Source organism: Arvicanthis niloticus, chromosome 5, assembly GCF_011762505.2.
Source record: "Arvicanthis niloticus isolate mArvNil1 chromosome 5, mArvNil1.pat.X, whole genome shotgun sequence".
Classification (NCBI taxonomy): Eukaryota; Metazoa; Chordata; class Mammalia; order Rodentia; family Muridae; genus Arvicanthis; species Arvicanthis niloticus.
The window spans coordinates 26,109,251-26,128,560 of record NC_047662.1 but is presented as its reverse complement, the minus strand read 5'-3'; the positions used below and the strand labels follow the sequence as shown (position 1 = coordinate 26,128,560).

At 47.8% G+C, this 19,310-nt stretch overlaps 1 protein-coding gene across 3 annotated transcripts in view; it reads left to right on the top strand.

The window, feature by feature from the left end:
- The window catches only part of Csmd2 (CUB and Sushi multiple domains 2), a 575,537-nt gene that overhangs the window by 423,526 nt on the left and 132,701 nt on the right, over nt 1-19,310 (top strand). For all 3 annotated transcript variants that reach the window (XM_076934176.1, XM_034502344.2, XM_076934175.1), the window contains 3 exons: nt 531-687; nt 2,011-2,202; nt 7,334-7,460. In XM_076934176.1, coding sequence (XP_076790291.1) covers nt 531-687; nt 2,011-2,202; nt 7,334-7,460 — 476 coding nt within the window. The remainder of the gene's footprint in view (nt 1-530; nt 688-2,010; nt 2,203-7,333; nt 7,461-19,310) is intronic.

Sequence of the window (19,310 nt, the reverse complement as noted above, 5' to 3'; positions counted from 1 at the left end):
GGCCCTGGCTGGATCTCTCATTATGCCAGGAAGGGGCAGAGGCCGGCCCTGGGGAAAGGCAGGGCACCATAACATGGTGGTCATTTTTTTTTAACTACATCCTCTTGGCACCCTAGTGATCATGCCCAGTAGGACAGTCAAGGCAGGCCACTGTCACAGGCAACCAGGACAATGTCTGTGTCATCTACTGGAAGGAAAGAGTTTATATTGAGTGATGCACACATGCCGTGCGCTTTCAGCCTAGCTGTGTATAGAAACAGATGGCTTGAGGGGAATCAAGCAGCCCCAGCCTGGCCCCCCAAGGCTGCTGAAAAGCGGGCCGGTAGCATTGGAGCAATGGGGAAACAAGCAGATTTCCACAGGATAGTTAGAGTAGCAACTGGTTCCCAGAGACTAGAGACACACCCGGCACCTACCACTCTAGCAGCTGTTCAAGATACTGCACGTTGGAAACATGGGCTGCAGGGTGAGAAGACCTTGTTTGAAATAGGCAACTCTAATGTCTTTGGATTGGGGTCTCTGCTATCCAGGTCTATGATGGCACTAACAACTCCGCCCGTTTACTGGGGGTCTTCAGCCGCTCTGAGATGTTGGGGGTGACTTTGAACAGCACATCCAGCAGTCTATGGCTTGACTTCATCACAGATGCAGAAAACACCAGCAAAGGCTTTGAACTTCAATTCTCTAGTAAGTCTTTCTTGGGTCTGAATAGACTATGAAGTCAGATGTTTCCATTTTATTCAAATGAACTTGTTTGCCCAGTAGACATAAAGAATGCATGCTCCTGTGTGTTGGGCAATTAGTAACTAACAAGTGGAGACAGAAAATGTGGTATGTCCATAGAGTGGAGTAGTATTTGGCAACCAAAAGGAAGAAGCAATTCATGCTTTAACATATATGAAGCTTTAAAACTGTGGTTCTCAACCTGTAATTCTTGACCCCTTTAGGGATAGAATGACCCTTTTGCAGGGGGGTCATGTATCAGTTATCCTGCATATCAGATATGATTCATAGCAGTAGCAAAATTACAGTCATGAAGTAGCCATGAAGATAATTTTAAGGTTGGGGTCACCACAACACGATTAGCACTAGGGAGGGGGAGAACCACTGATTTAAACATGATCCTGGGCAGAAGAAGCCAGACATAAAGGCCACACATTTTAAGAACTTCACAGAGCAGATACAGAGAGACAGAAGGGACATTGGCTGTGGGAGTGAGGGGAAAATGCATATAAAATTTCTTGAGATGACAAAAATTGCTCTGCATCTGTGGCAGTAACTTCACCATTACATAAGGGTGAGTGACAATGGGCTGTTCATTACTTGAGATTGGCACTTGTGTTATAGTGACTCCAGTAGCCCAGTGGGCCACCTCGGGATCTCCCTCACCTAGGTGCAGAGATGTCTCACGAAGGGATCTTTCCCTGTTTCAGAAGTGGCTCCCTGTAACGGGATTAAATAGAGTCACTTTTGAATTCCGTTTCTATTAACTGAAAATGATGTGAATCTCAGACAATTTAGTTAACCTTCCCAAGTCAAGGCTCTCAATTGCAGAGCGCCCATAATTACACCCACCTGCAAGACCCCTATGAATAACAAATGAGAGGCAAGGTCTTTGGAGTCCCATGGAGTAAAGTGGGAGCCCATGGGAGCCTCTCCTCCTACAGCCCTTTCAACACAGCTGCTTGCATGGCGATGTTCCCTGTGCTACTGAGTCTCCTTGCAGCATCCCAGTGAGCAGAACGGAAGCCACGGATCCCACGCACTGGATGCTACACTGCCAAGCAAAGAAATAGAACATCCAGCTCCAAGCATGCACACTATTAAAATCTGCATTTTATTTGCATAAAGCAGCAGAGAAATACTCCCTACACAGAGAACTAGGGCTGGGTCAGGAGCCTGAGGCTGGCATACCCGCAGTGGTGGCCAGGGCACCTCCGGACAGAAACTGGAGGGAAGGAGAGAAACAACCGGGCTCTGTTACCATGGTTACTGTTCTGTCTTCCCTAGGTTTCGAGCTCATCCGATGTGAGGACCCAGGGACCCCACAGTTCGGCTACAAGGTTCACGATGGAGGTCATTTTGCAGGGAGCTCAGTGACCTTCAGCTGTGACCCTGGCTACAGTCTTCGGGGCAGTGAGGAACTGATGTGTCTGAGTGGTGAACGCAGGACGTGGGACCGACCACTGCCAACCTGTGTCGGTACGAAGCTTCTTGATTTGCAAGGAACTCCTTGATCCTTCCCTAATCTGAGCTCCAGCCTTGGCTTCAGCAAGGACAACCAGGGCCCTGGGCCATCAACCAGGATCAACTCTGCCTGTTAGGGAGCACGTGGCGTCTGTATTTCCTCCAATTCACACTTCAGTACACAGGCAGTACACAGGCTGTACAGTCCACATGGTGGCTTACCACTGTCACACACATGCAGTCTGTGGGGCCCGAGCCAGGTCACATACCCAGAGTTGCAGCACAGGCAATGGAGAAGTGGTAGGGGGTCTCTGACCAAATGAAGAGGCAACTTCAGGGCTTCCTGCTACACCAAGACTCAAATGAGCCTCCAGTTCACCCCAGGTCTCAGTTTCCCTATAGTTAAAATGGATCCATGTTCCATCTTTTAGCAAAATTGTAGAAGACTAAGGTAATGAGCTAGATCTGATCTTTTGCTTAAAGAAGACGGTGGTATGAGCATGTACCTTCCCTTCTTAAGCCCTGTGGCCCCTTTGCGTTGTCAGCAGACATTCCCAGGAGGCTTTGCGCTTGCTTTACAAGACCAGAAACAGTGGTCCAAGGCCAGATGGAAAAATAAGCAGCCTGCTACCATTCTGGTTGTCTGACCTCTTCACTTCCCTGCTGCTCAGATTTCTACGGCCCTCCTCATCCTGTTTTCCCCACACCAGATCTTGCCAGTCAGGCCTCCTCTGCCCAACACTCACAATGCACTTTTGCAACACAGGTAGATCTGGTAAGAAGGAAAGAGCCAGTGGGGGAAACCATGAATGCCATCCAAACCACACATGCTAGAAAGAGGCAGGCAGGTGTCTGGGTAGGTGGAAGCAGAGAAATAAGAGGGAGAAAAAGAGAGTCTGTCCCCCGCCCCTGGAAAGCCCATGATCTACCAAAGAGCAGGAAGAGCAGGAAGAGTCCCAGCCACAGAGCTCTGTCTCAAGTCTTTCGATGAATTGCAAGAGCAGTGCATTTGGATTAACAGTTCCTCTAAGACGTGGGAAGGTAGATAAGAGCTCACCATTGGGAGGGGTAGGTGGGTAGGCAGATGGTCTAGCCTGAGCACATACAGGGCCAACTGGATGAACAGCATGGTGAGAAACCTTCATGACCATGGCTGTTTCTAGTCCCCTGGATAACTACATTGTAATGGGGTCTCCACAGGACACACAGAAGGTCACGATGAAGAATTTCAACCCAGAAAGTAGACAGTAGCAGCCCATAGACAGCGCTTTGGTCTCCTTCCTACTGAGGTTGAGACAGGCTGTAGGCCAGTCTCTGCCCCCTTTCCTTTCATTCGTGTGTGTGTGTGTGTGTGTGTGTGTGTGTGTGTGTGTGTGTGTGTGTATGTGCACGCGCGCGAGCGCACATAGATAGGCATGCATGTGTGTGTATGAACCCAGAGGTCAGCCTCAGTGTCTTTCATTAGGAGTCATTTACTTGGAGTTTTAGGGGTACTTGTTTATTTGTTTGTTTTGTTGAGGCAGGGTCTCTCACTGGGAGAGAGCAGGGGCTGGCCAATTGAGCTGGGCTTGCTGGCCCAAAGGAACCTCCTATCCCCATTGCTCCAGCGCTGGCATTACAGCACTAGGATTTTACCATCTGTGACTATTCCTTTTTATTCCCATTTTCTTCATGTTCAAGGCCCTACATAGGTGCTTAGAATTCAGTGACAAGCACTCAGGCCAGCCAGGGAGACACACACATAAACAGACAGCAGTGTGGTGCCACAGGGCAAGCAAATCAAAGCAAGCAAAACAAATGAAGAGACGGTGACTCCCACAAGATAACTGTTTGCTTTGCAGAGATGATTCCCTGTCAGACCCCTCTACTGGCCAATGTGTCAGTTACATTGGATTTAGAGGACCCAGGCAAACAGGGCTAGGAAGACTATTTATCTATTTATACTTTGTGTCTTCTTAGGCCTTGGAAGCCTTCTTCAGTGAGACATCCTCATTGCAATATAAAAGAAAGTGAGGCCGTGAGTGTGTGTGTGTGTGTGTGTGTGTGTGTGTGTGTGTGTGTGTGTGTGTGTGTGTGTTTTTACACACCATGTTGAGGGTAGAGTTCAGAACAGGCTACTGAAGTGACTGTTAGAGCTTAAAATACTTAAGTGTTTCCTTCGCCAATAAGGAGAATCCACAGACCACGCCTGGCAGCCAAAGCTCCAGGATGGGGAGAAAAGGGAAGGCCAGGAACAGTGGAACCTCAAGGAGTCGACGCTAGTGAATGCTGCAGGCTGGTATGCTCTGCCCTTCTGCCCTCCTGCTACCCCTAGAATACAGTGACCCCAAGGGGAAGGAAGAGGCTAGGTCCCTGTGAAGCTCTCCCCAGGGCTCCTGTCTCCAAACACCCACCCTCTCAGATGGAAGCCAAGGTCACGGCTCATGGCCTCCCACTCTCCCAGCTTCCCGCTCCCAAGCAGATTCGTGCTCACCCTCACTCCTCCACAGGCTAATTTACCTCTTGCCTTTCAAGCAAACTGGAACTACCCACCCCAGTAACAGCAGCACAGAGTGGAGCCCCAACAGGGAAGCTAGAACACAGGGGTTAGACTCCTGAACACTTACTAGAAATAGGTCTCTCCCTCATCCTTTCCTTAGGGGTCCCAGGTGAACACTCAGGCTCAGAGTGATGCTTGCTGGGTCAGCCATAGTGATGGGTGAAGGTCAGTCTCCCCTCTGATACTTTGGACCCATCCTCTCCAAGGATTAGCTCCTTGCTTAACCAGTCACTCCCTTTGCTAAACAGCTCAGCCTGAAACCTCTTTGCTTTCCCTCATGCTTCCTTGGTTCAGAAACAGTAATTTTCCTAGGAGGCAATAATCTTCTACTCGCTGAGCCATGCATCCATTCACTCGGTAAATACTTATTAAACTTCTGTTGTGTGCCCAACACTCTACCACACACTTGATGTGCAGTCAATGACAAGGTCTCTGCAGCCAAGAGCCTGGTCTGCCAGGGAAGACGGACATCATTCTAATGCACCTGCGACATACTCACTTTGTTCACACTGGGCTGGAAGACACAAAAGACTATAATATCCACTCTACCTGGGCAGGGGAGGATGTCACAATGGTGGCTTAGGGAGGGCACTTATCATGTTGTTGGCCTAAGCAGAGGCTGTCTGGGCTATGGAATTAGTTGATCATTCTTGGCAGGACCAGGGCTTTTTCTAGAGTCGAAGAGGCCAAAGGAAAGGCAACCAAAAGGTACGAATTTTGCTCCAGAGGCATGGCACAGTCTTCTCTTTGGAGGACCCTCAGATAGCACTGTCCCAGCTGAGAGGTGGAGAGGTTCCAAGATGAAACTCTAGCATGGAAGACAAAATAGGGATGACATGGGAAATGTCTCAGATTTAGGGACGGAGTCTTAGAAGTAGACCTGACTAGAGGAGGATGCCACCGAGGGAGCCATTGACCCCTGGGTTAAGAGACTTACTCTGGTGCAGAGCCTGGGGCTCTCCACTCGTTTCCTTACCTCAAGTTTCAATCCTCTGTGTCCCTCTGAGCTTCTACTGCAGCCTGCTCCCTCACCTTTGTCAAGAGAGTTCATTCACACGTGTACACACTACACTTTTCCCAGCAGCAGAGTGTGCTCACAGCAGCCTGGTATACATTGTCTTTCTGCCCAGCTCCCTGACCCTGTCTTCCACCACTGCACATCCCGAGCCTGGGCTACCGCACCCCTCCTCTTCTCTCTGATTGCAAGGTCTCTTCCTCCTGTCCTTCCCAGCCTCCCAGCTACCATCCAATATTTTCAGGTCTGGCTCCTCCTTCAAGGTGCGTTTGAATCCACACCCTCCCTCCCTAACTCTCTGTCCTGCACCTGGGAGAACCTGGCCTCTTCCTCCCAAGCCCCAGTGCTTGCTAAGATTACACTTGGGTCAGGATGGGCAAATGTTTGGTGGTGTCTCCTCTGCTGGCCCTGACCTAGAGAAAGACCGAGTCTAGTCAGCTGTGTGCTTCCAGGCAGGTATCACAGGTCCCCTTGCTTCACCACCAGGTGCAAACTCCTTCTTGCTCTGCCTCCGGAAGCTCCAAGGAATTTGGTCACAGAGTAGGCAGCTAGTCTTCCTCTTGGGGACTATTTCATTTACAAGTCTATTAACCCACTGAAAGTACACAATTCAGTTGCTTCTTGTTCATCCCTGGGCCTGTACCTGAAATGGTAATTTTCCCTCAGTTTTGAACAGTTTTCCTCCAAAAAAAAAAAAAAAAAAAAAGTTTACTGCCCATTAGCGGTCACTCTGTACTCACTCCCCGAGCCTTGGTAAACACAGTACACCTTCCGTTTCTTTTATTCTGTGAAGTTTGTGTGCGTGCGTGCGTACGTGTGTGTGTGTGTGTGTGTGTGTGTGTGTGTGTGTGTGTGTGTATTATTTTGTGTCTGGTTTCTTCCACTCAGCATCATCTTTTCCAAATCTACACCACAGCATGTCCGTACATTCCTTTTTATGGATGACTAATATTCTGTTGGAGAGATACCACAAAATGGACACTGGGTTATCTTCACTTGTTGACTACTATGAATAAAACTGCTAAGAACGTTTATATTCAAGCTTTGATGTGAACATATGTTCTCACATCTTCTGAAAGAAGTTACTCTATCGTATGGTAACTTACATTTAACAATTTTAAGAAACTACCTACCAGCTTGCTTCCCCAAATGGCTACATCATTGTACATTTTTCTACCAGCAATATGAAGGCTCTCGTTCCCCCACAGCTACACCCACACTAGACGTTTTATTACCAACACTTGCCTGTCAGTCATAACCATCCTGGGGGGAATGAGGTGACTGTGGTTTTGATTCGCAGCTACATAACAATTCCAAACTACAGCAAGCATCTCCTCACGTTCATACTGGCCATTCATAGATCGTCTTTGGATACATGTCTACTAAAATATTTTGCCTAGTTTTTAATTGGGTAGCATGTCATTTATTATTGAGTATTAAGAATGGGTTTCTGGTTCTGCCTACTAATCTCACCTGAAGAGCTTTTTGCATGCTCTATTTAACCACCTGGCGTGGCCTAGAGGGAACTAGGGGTCATTCAGTGACTGCTGGATGCTCAGGCCACCCCATGATATTGTTGCAATTTCTTTCAGCTGAGTGTGGAGGGACAGTGAGAGGAGAGGTGTCAGGGCAGGTGCTGTCGCCTGGGTACCCGGCTCCCTATGAACACAATCTCAACTGCATCTGGACCATCGAGGCAGACGCTGGATGCACCATTGGGTAAGTATTCAGAGCCAACAAAGAAACGCTTGCCACTTCTTGTCAAGGGGAGTTGTTGCCAGCGTCATTGACAGACCTCTAGCTGTTGTTAGGATACTCCTACCTCTGCTAAAGGCCTTTTGGGATCAATAGTGGCCTCAGTGGCCCTAGATTTGGACTAGGCATGTGGAACTCAGCCTCAGCCTCAGCCCTCAGCCTCAGCCTCAGCCTCAGCCTCAGCCTCAGCCTCAGCCTCAGCCTCAGCCTCAGCCTCAGCCTCAGCCTCAGCCTCCTCGGGGCTGCAACCAAAGCCACACAACTCACTGCTGGGACATTTCTAGCGGGTCTCAGGCTTGAAGCTACACAGCCCAGGTTTGGATCCTGGTGATGGTACCAGTCCTCAAGGGTCTGCTTGAGCTATATGAGTTAGGCATGTTGCTCTTGTTTCCCTCTCTGCTTCCTTATCTGTAAAATGAGGAGAAGTGTTCATGTTTCATATGTCAAGGCTGTAGGGAATTAAGTAATAAAAGCCAGCAGTGTCTGGCACTAGTCCATTTTCCTCCCAAGACAGCTCCCTTCTGGAATCAACCCCTGCCTCAGGAACTCCTTAGAGTTGCAGGCCATCAGAGAACAAAGAAGCATCTTCCCCTGACAGGTGTGCAGCCTTTCTGTGACCCCTTCCCAACAACCCTATTGATTATGGCCCGTTTGTCCATGAGGAAGCTAAGAGATCACAAGAAAGTGCCATGTGCCTAAGATTTGCAAGCTACAGGAACTGGAGAATGCCCCAGATCTTTCCAGATCTTCACATTATATCACAGTGCTGGCCAGGGTGAGCCTTGCGCTGTATGGTTCAGAGAAGGCAGGAGGCAAAGAGCAGGTTAGAGTGGCAGTCTGCTCAGAGGTCTGAAAGGAGGGCTGGATGGAAGAGCAGGCAGGCTGGGATAGGGACTACATATGGGTAAGGGCCAGATGGGACTAGAATGGCCTGGTTATGAAGAACCTTACATGCTAATAAATAAGAGGGAATCATGGGAAGTCTTGAGCAGAGTTGGTTCATCAAGGTTATTAGCAGTATAGAGAGCTCACAGGAAGTCACCATTGAGAAGGGTTAGAGGAAAAGAGGGAGCCATGAAAGAGTTGTGACTAGCAGGGTTTTCAATAGGAGATGTGAATGTGTTGCTGAACGAGATATAAACATTCATGTTCCCTAGTATGCCCCATTCACTTAGAATTGAGGAAATACAGTGCTCACCTTGTCCACGTTTTTGAACTATATCCCATGGCATGCCAGTGACCCACATGGGAACTTAGGATGTCATAAAGTGATGGTGCTGCTGGAATGACCTTCTGGGCACTCACCAGGCTCTCTGACCCCTGATGAGGTCCATTGACATGTCAGAATGACAGCTGAGCACTTCAGTCCAGCCCTCAGGGCCACCAGGGCTTCCTGCTGACACCTCCCTGTTGTTTCTCACCACTTGTCTGCGATGACAGCTTGGGAAAGCTAAGTTGCTGATGGCCCCCTATGTGCACACTCACAGCCAAGAGGGCCTGATGAATGACTGAGCGGGAAGGATTGGGATGTACAGGGAGTTGTGTGGTTCTTGACTCTATAGTGGACCCTTGGCAGATAATGACCAAGCTGTGAATGCTGGAGAATGAATGGCTTTATGGCATGCATATGCATGGTTTACAGCATGCATATGCAAATCAGGAGTTCTCCTGACCTTCCTGAATGGAGCATCTTTCATTCATTCATTCATTCATTCATTCCCTTGTGTGATAACTCTGTTACTATATACAGGCTCTGTTCTTCCTGTTCAAAAGGGAATCCTGCAGGCAGGCTCAGAACAAGGTTGAGGAAAAAGGGAATGTAAAGGCAAATCAGGAGGCACAGAAAGTCATCCTGAGCCCTGAAAGATGGTGAGAAAGTTGCCAGGTAGCCAAGGAGGAAGGCCAGAGGCAGGGAAGTAGCTTACCAGCAAGACAAGGTATTTTCCCCGTATCCATCCCCCTTCCCAGGAAGGAACGGAAGTTGAGAGTGATTCCCAACCTAGATGAAGTCCCATGATTTGGTGGGTGGCAGAGCAAGGGCTACCACAGCAGAGGGCCTTGGACTGTGTGCCTAGTTTGAGCATCTGGCAGTTTAGTGGGCTGAAGGGATAGGCTGCGTTTAAGAGTCCTTGGGGGAGGCTGTCTCCAGGGTTTTCTGGGTGAGAAGACCTGTACTAGGTAGCTGCAACTGAGATAAGAAAGAAGGGACCAAATTCAGAGGACGTTTAAGTGCTCCTGCCAACTCACTTCATTCTCAGTAAATACAAAAAAAAAAAAAAAAAAATGATGATGATTTCTCATTCCCCACTTTGGCACTGCAAGAAACATACCTAAAACACACAGAAAGGTTGGGACAGCAATAACCAGCATGTGCCACTATTGGAGGGTGGTTGGGATTTTATCTCTTCTGTCTTTTACTTTCCTCTGCAAATCACTCTTTGGCTGAAACACTTCAAAAGTCTGTTGGAGAGATGCCAATGCTTGGTCTCTAAGTATTTTGACCAGCACTGTCCAAAGAGAAAGCATAGCCCACACTGGCATCCAGAAGGGTTGTTCCAGCTCTTCCTTAGGTATTGTGGCTTTGGAATAGGGGCAGAAGAAGGCAGGAGATGTTCACAGGCAGCAGATTAAAGGGTGACAGGGAAAAACCTAAGAAACAAGAGTGGGACTGGGAGCAGAGTGAGGACGAGTTCACTGCCTAGAAAAGCCAGCAAGGAAGGAAAGAGGATGCAGGAGGCTCAGGTCAAAGTCAACACAGTAGATACCCTCTCCAGAACAGTGCAAGAAGTAGGACGGCATGGGATGGGCTGTATGTGCATGACACACTTAAGTCTCTGTGTATGTGTGTGTACATGAACAAAGTGACATAGAATATGAAGATAGTTGGACATGCAAGATGGTTCAGTGGGTAAGGGCACTTGTCAAGTCTGACATCCCATGTTCAACTGCCAGGCTTCACATGGTGGAAAGAGAAAACTGATTTGTCCATAATAGGACTAACTCAGATCCGCCAATGATATAATTAATGACACAGAGGCTTTTCAGTATTTTAAAGCTTAGGCCTTTTGCTGGGCAGTCTCGACTTTCTAAACTTAAGTCACTATATCCCAGCTCATGGCCATCTCTCCCTCTCTGTTCTGCTCTGGTCTCATATGTTCACCTCTGGATCTGCTGGCCAAATCTCCCAGCATCCCTCTCTCTGCCCAGAAGTTCCATCTTTCACTTCCTGCCCAGATATTGGCCATCAGATCTTTATTACAGACTATCAGATACAATTCTAGATTGCCTTAGGCAGGTGAGGAGGAACAGATATTTACAAAATATGTGAGACCCATGATGGGCCATAGAAATAACAAGACCAAGATCCTGACACAATTTAGCTCTCCTCCGGTACAGAATTAACAACTGAATACACAGAGACACACTTCCACACAGTATATCTGCAACATTCGGAGTTACTTCCTGACCTCTCCACAAACATGGCCTGGCACATACATACACATGCACAACAAGTAAATGAAAACTTACAAAGAATATGAAGGTGGCACCAGCCCTCACTTAGGCAAGCTTCTCATAGCTGTAGTTATCTCCAGAGGGACCACTGTTAAGAAGGCAGAGGTCTTCCAGCCACGCTGAGAGATGCTGAGAGTGAAACTGAGGGACAGAACACTCCACACATGGAGTCCCCAACCAGCTCCACCATCCTTCTGTTTGTACACGTTGCACAGATGTGTGCACATAACTCCCCATTCCCTCTCCTTCTCTCTTCCCTCCTCCCTTGGTCCTTTCTCCTTCCCTCTTTTCTTCCCCATTTCCCTTATTCTTTCTCTCTTTCTCCCTCCTCTCTCTGACCCTCTCCTTTTCCTTCTCACGCCTCACCCCTCCATTTCATCCACCCTTGAATAACCAGCTGCTAAACGAAAGGAACTAATAACTGACTGCTCCCAAGGGACCCTTTGTGGTCGTGTCCCATGTAGGTCTTTTTTTTTTCTACTTGAATATTGTTATAGAATTTTTCTATTAAAAAAATAGGAGGCCAGCAGGATGGCTCGGCCTGATGACCTGACTTTGGAATCCACATGGTAGAAGGAGAGAACCATAAACTATCCTCACCGCCACCCCCCTGCCCCAACACACACACACACACACACACACACACACACACACACACACACATACTATGGCATCTATATGCCCATATTTTATTTTTAACAAAAAGCAGGAAGCCATTTTTTAAAAAATTCAAAATGCCACAGTAACAAAAGTCACAAAGGATAAGTCCAGAGTCCTCACATGTCACTGTGTGATGTCACTCCTCCATATACTACACTAAAAATAACCTCTGGCCCCCTTTTCACTTTTAATTCCTTTAGGCATCTTGTGTAGCCACACACACAAAGCAAATCCAGCAGGTGCAGTTTCTTAAACAAGTCCACCTCGTTGCCTGCCTTAGCAGCTTGCTTTTCTGTTATAGCACTTAACCACGGTCATGATCTTATTATGTCAATATTAAGAAATCATTCCCTTGACTGAAGGCTGCAGAGAAGCCCATTGTGTGCTGAGCCATAGTTGACAGAACCACTCCCCTGTGGATAAAGTGAATAGTTTCAGATTTCCATTTCAGTGAACACGTGTATAGGAATCTTTGAACATATATCCAACTATTTCTTTGAGATACGTTCTTTGAAGGCACGTGTTCACGCATGACCTTGAATTTCCCTCCAGATACCACATCAACTTTCTGCACCCTTGGTGACCGGTGGGAGGGCTGGCTCTCCACACAGCATCTCTGTGCCCATCCTCTACCTCTTGATTGATTACTGCTTCCAGCAGTTTGGGGGGTAAAAGGGTTTCTCTTTTGTACGCAGCAGACACTGTCTGGGATCAATTCTAAACGCTTCCTTATTTAACTTAAAGGTCAGGAAAATTCAATGATTTTGTTAAAGTCACTAAGTGTTTATATAATTTGCATGATCTGAATCTGGAGCATGTGTGTGTGTGTGTGTGTGTGTGTGTGTGTGTGTGTGTGTGTGCTCATGCACATGTGTGCACTGCACGTAGAGGCCAGATATCGGCACTGAGTATCTTCCTTGGTTGTTCTTCACTGAAATCTCTGAGAGGAGCTCTCTCACTATATCTGGAGCTGAGCCCACCTGGTTGTCCATCCAGGCCCGGGGACCTTGCTCTGTCTCCCCAGCACAGTGTTACAGGAGTGCACTGTAGTGTAAGGCTTTTTATGTGGGTCCCGGGGATTGAACCTGTGTCCTCACAGTCCTGAAGCAAACACCTTACCTACTGAACCATTGTCCTGGCCTCCTTTATTTTATTTTTTCTGCATTTGTACTCTTTTGACTTTTTCAAGCTCTCTGTTTTGTTCATCTTCCCAGATGCTTAAGATATGAAAAGGCTCCAAGCTCTATATTTCTCTCACATCCTGTATAGCCTGCTTTCCTTCAAACAAAAGCTATGCTTCTCTGCTGAGTTCTTCAGGTTTTGACTCTCCCATCCTTGGCTGATCAGATTTAATTAGCTCTGTTTTTTTTTTTTTTTTCTTCTACCACTGAAAGATTCTCTGTTCTCTTTCCAGTGGTCACAAACCCCTCTCTCAATCACCATCCCTCTCTCCCCATCTCCATCCCCTCTCTCTGTGCGTCCTGGAAACCTTGTTATTGTTTCCACTTCAAGCCTTTTGTTTTCCAACTGCTCTTGACAGCCTGCGTTTGTTTTTATCAACGCGCCATCATCTGCATCCCTCCGAGGACACTACCTTGTTTTGTTATATGATGTCGCTTGTTTTCCACCACCGACCTCATGTTGCGGTTGGGCCTTTCAGCTTGATTATTCAACTGGATTCTTGACGTCCCACGAGTTTCATTGATCATACCACTTTGAGTGGTAGCTAGGAGCTGGACTCGGGCACAGGGCTACTCATGTGCTTATTAGCTGCTCTGCTTGAAGCCCTGTTTCAGCACTGACTTTCTCTGATCTCCTGTGAAATGGTGATTAGGGGCACTGTCTCCCTGGGTGGGTTAAGAGTGTTAATGTATATAAACCCATGTAGCTGTCCAGAAGTGGGATGGAGTGTTGTCAATTTTACCTAGGCAGTGCACCCCTTAAGCACTGCAGGCTGTATGTAAGTCCTGCTTCTGAAGGTCATGGGTGGCAGGGTATGAAATGGATGCAGCTCCTGAGAGCACAGGCAGAAGAAGCCTTTTGGGGTCACTTGACCCCACCCTGCTGATGTATTGGGTGTGCCCAGAGGAACCTGTTGCCATGTTCTGACTAAAGCTGAACAAGAGTAATCTCTTTCAGAAAACTCCTAGAGGGGCAGATGGGCACCTGCATGAACCTAGCCAGGCCCCCAGCCTCACTCTGGGTGTAGCCAGGCTGGAGAGTGGGTCCTTCCTGGTATACTTAGCAAGAGTAGGGCGGCAGATTAACCTTTTCTTTGGATACAGAGACCACTCTTTGGAAAGAGTGGGTGCTCTTTTCTGGTACCCAAGAGCTCCACCAAGGCCTGGGAGCAAGGTATAAGACATGTCTCCCTCCTTGTGGTTCCACCTGGTATCAATGCAGGGAACATGGGGTTCACCCCATAAAGTTCCAACCTCCTCTCCATCTCCAGGGTAGGGCCAGAGTTTTCCCTCTTATGATCTGATGGGACAGTATGGAGAGAAAAGAAAAGGCGACAAAGGCTTAGGCACGTGGCTCTGCCCCTCTACATGCCAGGCTCCAGATGGGTGTCTGTCAGTCCTGTCTTCCAGAGGAGCACCTGGAGGCCCACACAGCTCTCCAGTGTTTGTCTCTCCAGCCATTGCTCTTTTTACCGCCCTTTTGACCCTGGCCCAGCTACACTTAAACAGTGGGCATTAGAGAGAGACCCCTCTGACCGGGACTTTGACCATGGTCTGCGGGAACAGCACGAAGAGCAGACATAAGCTCTACCCCGGTTTCAGGGGCCACAGTCAAACAGCTGGTGGATGCCACTAGCCCAGACCACAGAGGATACGGGGACAGAAGACAGAGAGGAAAGTTCTTCCTGGAGGGCAGAAGGAGATCTTTCCAACTGGGGGAGAGTAGCAACGGCCCAATCCTGGAACAAAGCCCATCGTGCTGGACTTGCATGGTTGGGTAGGTATAACAGGAGGAAGGGGGCAGCAGGGCCCTGGGACTAGGAGATCACTGAATCCGTTCTCAGTATAACAGGAACTGCTGGAACATTTTGAAGAAAGTAACAATTTTCAGTTTAACTAAAAACGTGGAGCGTTTTCCCAGTGCCAGGCACTGTGCCAGGCAACAAGAGTATAAATAAGACGGTCTTTTCCCTTCAAGGTCTCAGAGAGAAGTTGTATCTATTAGGAATGGAAATAGAAAAACGTACTAAAGCTGTCTTCGCAGATTGGGAGTTCTTTTTTTCTCCCAAACAAGAATCTTAAGGTCCCATCCAGGCCTGGCCCAGCTAGCCATGGCACCTTGACCTCACCTACTGCCGGGCCTCTCTGAGGTTTTCAATCTCGTGATTATCTGGCCATAATATCTGTGTTCATAATATCTGGCATCAGCTCTGGGCATAATATCTGTGTTCCATTCTAGAAGAAAGGAGAGGGAAGGGCCTGGAAGTCTCTGCTAGTGAGGGTGTGTGTGTTTACCTGGGGAGACCCAATACCCTTAAAGACACCTTCCTACAAGTCATGGCAGATGGATATAGGGATATAGGATTCAGGAAGATCAATGGTAGAAATTCAGGGTAGAAATTAGTTGGGAAACCAGAGAAGGACCTAGTATGACCATTTGGCAACCCTGGTTACATTCATACATACAGAACCAGCTGGAGAAAAAAAAAATGAAAAGACAAGGTTGCTTTGTCTTTCCAGTCTCCGGAGCAGAGGAGAGGTGTAGAAACAGTACAAATGAGTCAATATTCCAGCCTAATGTGATACTATAGACTGTGGACCTGTCTGGGTCATGCTTCTAGATGGCACTGGCAAGCAAGGAGTTAGAACCAAACCCTATTCTAGCTGTACTTAAGGAGCAGAGGGAGTGGGGAGACAGATCAGTGGATAATGCGCCTGCACCACGAGTATGAAGACCTCAGCTGGGACCCCCAGAACTCATGTAAAACACAGACTCAGCAGTGGACGTCGGTCATGGTAATTCCGGTGATAAGGAACAGTAGACCACTGAAGCTCGTTGGCCAGCTGATCTCCAGAATTGTCAGGTTCCAGGTTCAGTGAGAGATCTGTGGCCTCTATACTCACAAATGTGCCCACGTACACATGCATGTTCATGTGTACACTTTCATACACACACACACACACCTTCACACCTTCACACACCAATACAAATATATGCCTAGACCTTAGACACAGCAACAGCAAGAGTAGGTTGTTTACTGTGAAGCCTGATAGGCAGGACCTCCCAGACTTACAAAATAGAGGAGAGCTTAGATACACATTGCCATGCTTAAAGAGCTCATGATCCGAAGTGGTAGGTGACCTCACTGCTTCAGGAATATCAATGGTAGAAACTTAGGCTAGAAATTGGTTAGAAAACAAGAAAAGAGCCTAGTATGACCATTTGGCAACTGCGGTTACATTCAGAAGAGAGTTTCTTGCATACAAGTACAGTTGGGACAGGTAGCTCTAGATGAGTAGTGGGCTATATAGTTCAGCATCAGGAAAGCACAGATGATGGTCCTTTATAGGTGTGCCCTCCCTGCAAGTGTCTGGGACCTATGGAAAGTGGGCACCTTCTTGCTTTTGGACATTGATTTTTTTTTTTTTCCTAATACTCATATAGCTATAATCCTCTTATTTGGCCAGTAAGAAGCTCTTTGTCAGTTTTAACCTGTAGGACTTCTTCTTTGTGACAAAGGTTAAGGTATGCTGTGAGCCTCATTTCTAACTGTTGGCCACCCAGCAGCAGGGCTGCCAAGAGGAGGTTCTGAGGAACCAGCTTCCCTGCTCAGTGGAGCTTGTCTTCCTGCGAGGATGCCGGACCAGACAAAATACCTGGCTGTGCCTGCAGCCCAGAGCCCCTGCTGCACTCTCAGATCTGCCATAGGACAGAGCTGTTCTCCACAGCGGTCAGCCAGCAAGCGGGCAGCTGGCCCGGAGGAGGCAGAAGGCACTGGAAGCAAGGCTTGTGTTCGCAGATCTTGCCAAGAATACTGGCCTCAGGTTCAACAGCTTCCAGAAGGTTTCTTTTTAAAAGAGCAACGGTGAGTTAGACCTTAAACGGAGAAGGTCCGTGTAGCTGCACAGTGAGAGCAACCACCTGAAGGTACCACACAGAGAAACGCACCCAGCAGGCATTGCTTTTCAGTCTTAAGTTTGCATTGAGTCAGGAAATGGCCAAAAGAGCCCGAGCATTATTCTGAAGAAAAAGAGGTAGACAGCTTGGTTGGTGATAGTGTGGCTTTAAAATATAAATATGTGAAATGGCTTTAAGAGCAACAGTATGCTCTGGTGATTTTGTTTCCATGGGTTGCCTCTAGAGAAAGAAACACAAGCTACTTCAAATTATCCAAGTATGATAAACCAGCCAAGCCACCCTGAGTGGTTGAATTAGCCAGAACACACCCTGTTCTGGCTGCCAGCCTATGATCTCAGGCACGAATTCTAATGTCTCTTAGGGGAATTAGCACCACCTGCCTTCTTGGCTGGCACACTGGACCCATAGCGATCTCTCCCTTCAAAGTGACAGATTAAAAAGTAGTAATGCACAAATAAGATACATGTTTCATAAAGAACAGCTCGCATGAGAAAAATAAATAACCGATTCTCTAAAGAAACGGGACCACTTTTTAAATAAAGGTTTTTGTTTATTTTTGTATACTCTAGGTGACAGAAAGAAATATAAAGAACCAAGACTGGGGTTGTAGCTCAGTGGCAAAACACTTGTCTAGTGTTTTAGTTTCATGCGGTCTCGGTAATGAAACACTCTGATCACGTGCAGCTTGGGAAGGAAAGGGTTTATTTGGCTTACACTTCCAGGTCACAGGTCACCACTGAAGGAAATCGGGGCAGGAATTCAAGGCAAGAGCCATATCAGGAAGCTGTTTTCTGGATTGCTCTCTGGCTCGCTCTCGAGCTTCTGTTTAATTAGCTTTGTTTTATAGCCCAGGACTCCCTGCCTAGGGATGGTGCCAGCCACTGTGGGCTGAGTCCTTCTGCATCAATTAATAATCAAGGCAGTCGCCTATAGACATGCCTGCAGGCCAGTCTGATCTAGGCAAGTCTTCAGTCCAGGCTTTCCTCTCAGATGACTCTAGGCTGTGTCAAGTTGATAATTCATGCTAACTAGGATACTTAGCCCTTGATTCCACCCCAGGGTGTCAAAAAATAAAAACAGAATGGATGGTAGGTATTCTAATGGAGCCACACTTGTGTCATTTCATTATAAGATGTGGAGATGGCCGGGTTAATGGAGGAGAGGACCTCCTGAGAGAGAAAGGAAATGATGGCAACCAATCAGGGAGGTGAAGAAAATAATGACGTCATCACAATTAAAATCCACAAAGGCAGCATCTGCCCTGCAAGAAATGAAAAGCGTCCACACAGGAGATAAGCTAGAGAGTCTGAGGCTGAAGAGGAGCACGTGACAGAGCCAGAGTTCTGAAAGAAAAGTAGCCAAGCATGACACCGAGTGACAGCCTCAAGCTGCATAGATGAAGGACAACAGGCAACAAACACATATGACTCACAGTTCTGGAAGCTGAGTGGTCCACTAGAAAGTCCCTCAGCTCCTGGTCCAAAATCACTTGGCATAAAAGAAGGAAACCTGGGCTAAAAGAAGTCTACATCCAAAAAACAAAACACAAACACACACAAAAAAAAAACTAGCAGTCACCAGCCTAGAATACCACACCACTTGTTCGAGGCTGAAGCCCACCCAGTTCCACTCCCCTACTTCTGAAGAGAATTGAGTTCCAAATGACCCCAGGAACCAATGCCTCAGAGCTAGCACCCAACAGCCCTGCTGGCTTGGAGCCTCCACTTGTCTGCCCAGCATTGGCTCTTTGAATAGCATGATGCTTTAATTCCAGAATCAGCTGTCACTATCTCTGCGGCGTAATAGTGACTCAGATGCGGGATGTTCCATAAAACAAGCATGATTCCCTCCTGTTCACTTTCTGTGTCCCTGGGGATCAGTTAAGCTTCATTCTCACCTGGGGACTGAATGATTTCTGAGCCCCTCCCTCCAGCAGCTGTTCACTAACGTGCTACTTTCCCCTGAAGTAAGGATCCAGGCTCTCACCATGCGGATTCTCCACGGGGTCTGTCAGGTTCACGATGTGGTGACAGGTCTCTGACAGTGTCTACAGTGCTTTTCTTGCCTCCACCTCCCCCAAGTCAGAGGGCATGTGAAATCAACAGCTCCAGTCACCACAGTTTTGCTTTCTCTCTTCCTCCTGTTTGCATGCCTTTCTATGTTCCGTGGATACAGAGGAGCCAGCCGATTGAGGGGTGCCCGGCAGCCTGATGTGTTCAGTTTTCCTTCAGCCTCAGAGCACTGAGGAGTTGAAGGAGGATGTGCATAGAAACTCCCCTGAGAGTAAGGGAGGGGAATCCTACAGTAACAGTCCAGAGCCCTCCTGGCTATCTAGATGCAGGCTGTAGTAGACGACAGAGATCAGCAGCATATGGGTTCAGATGTCCAGCCTGGAAACCTCCCCAGCCCTGGAAGAGAAGGGTGGGAGAGAGCCCGGGCCCAGGCAGGAAACTGGCTTGTCTTCCCTTCATGCATCCGTATAAGCTGCACTCCCTTTCTTGAGTTCCTCTCTGTCTGTCGTATTTCTTCCCCTAAGACTGC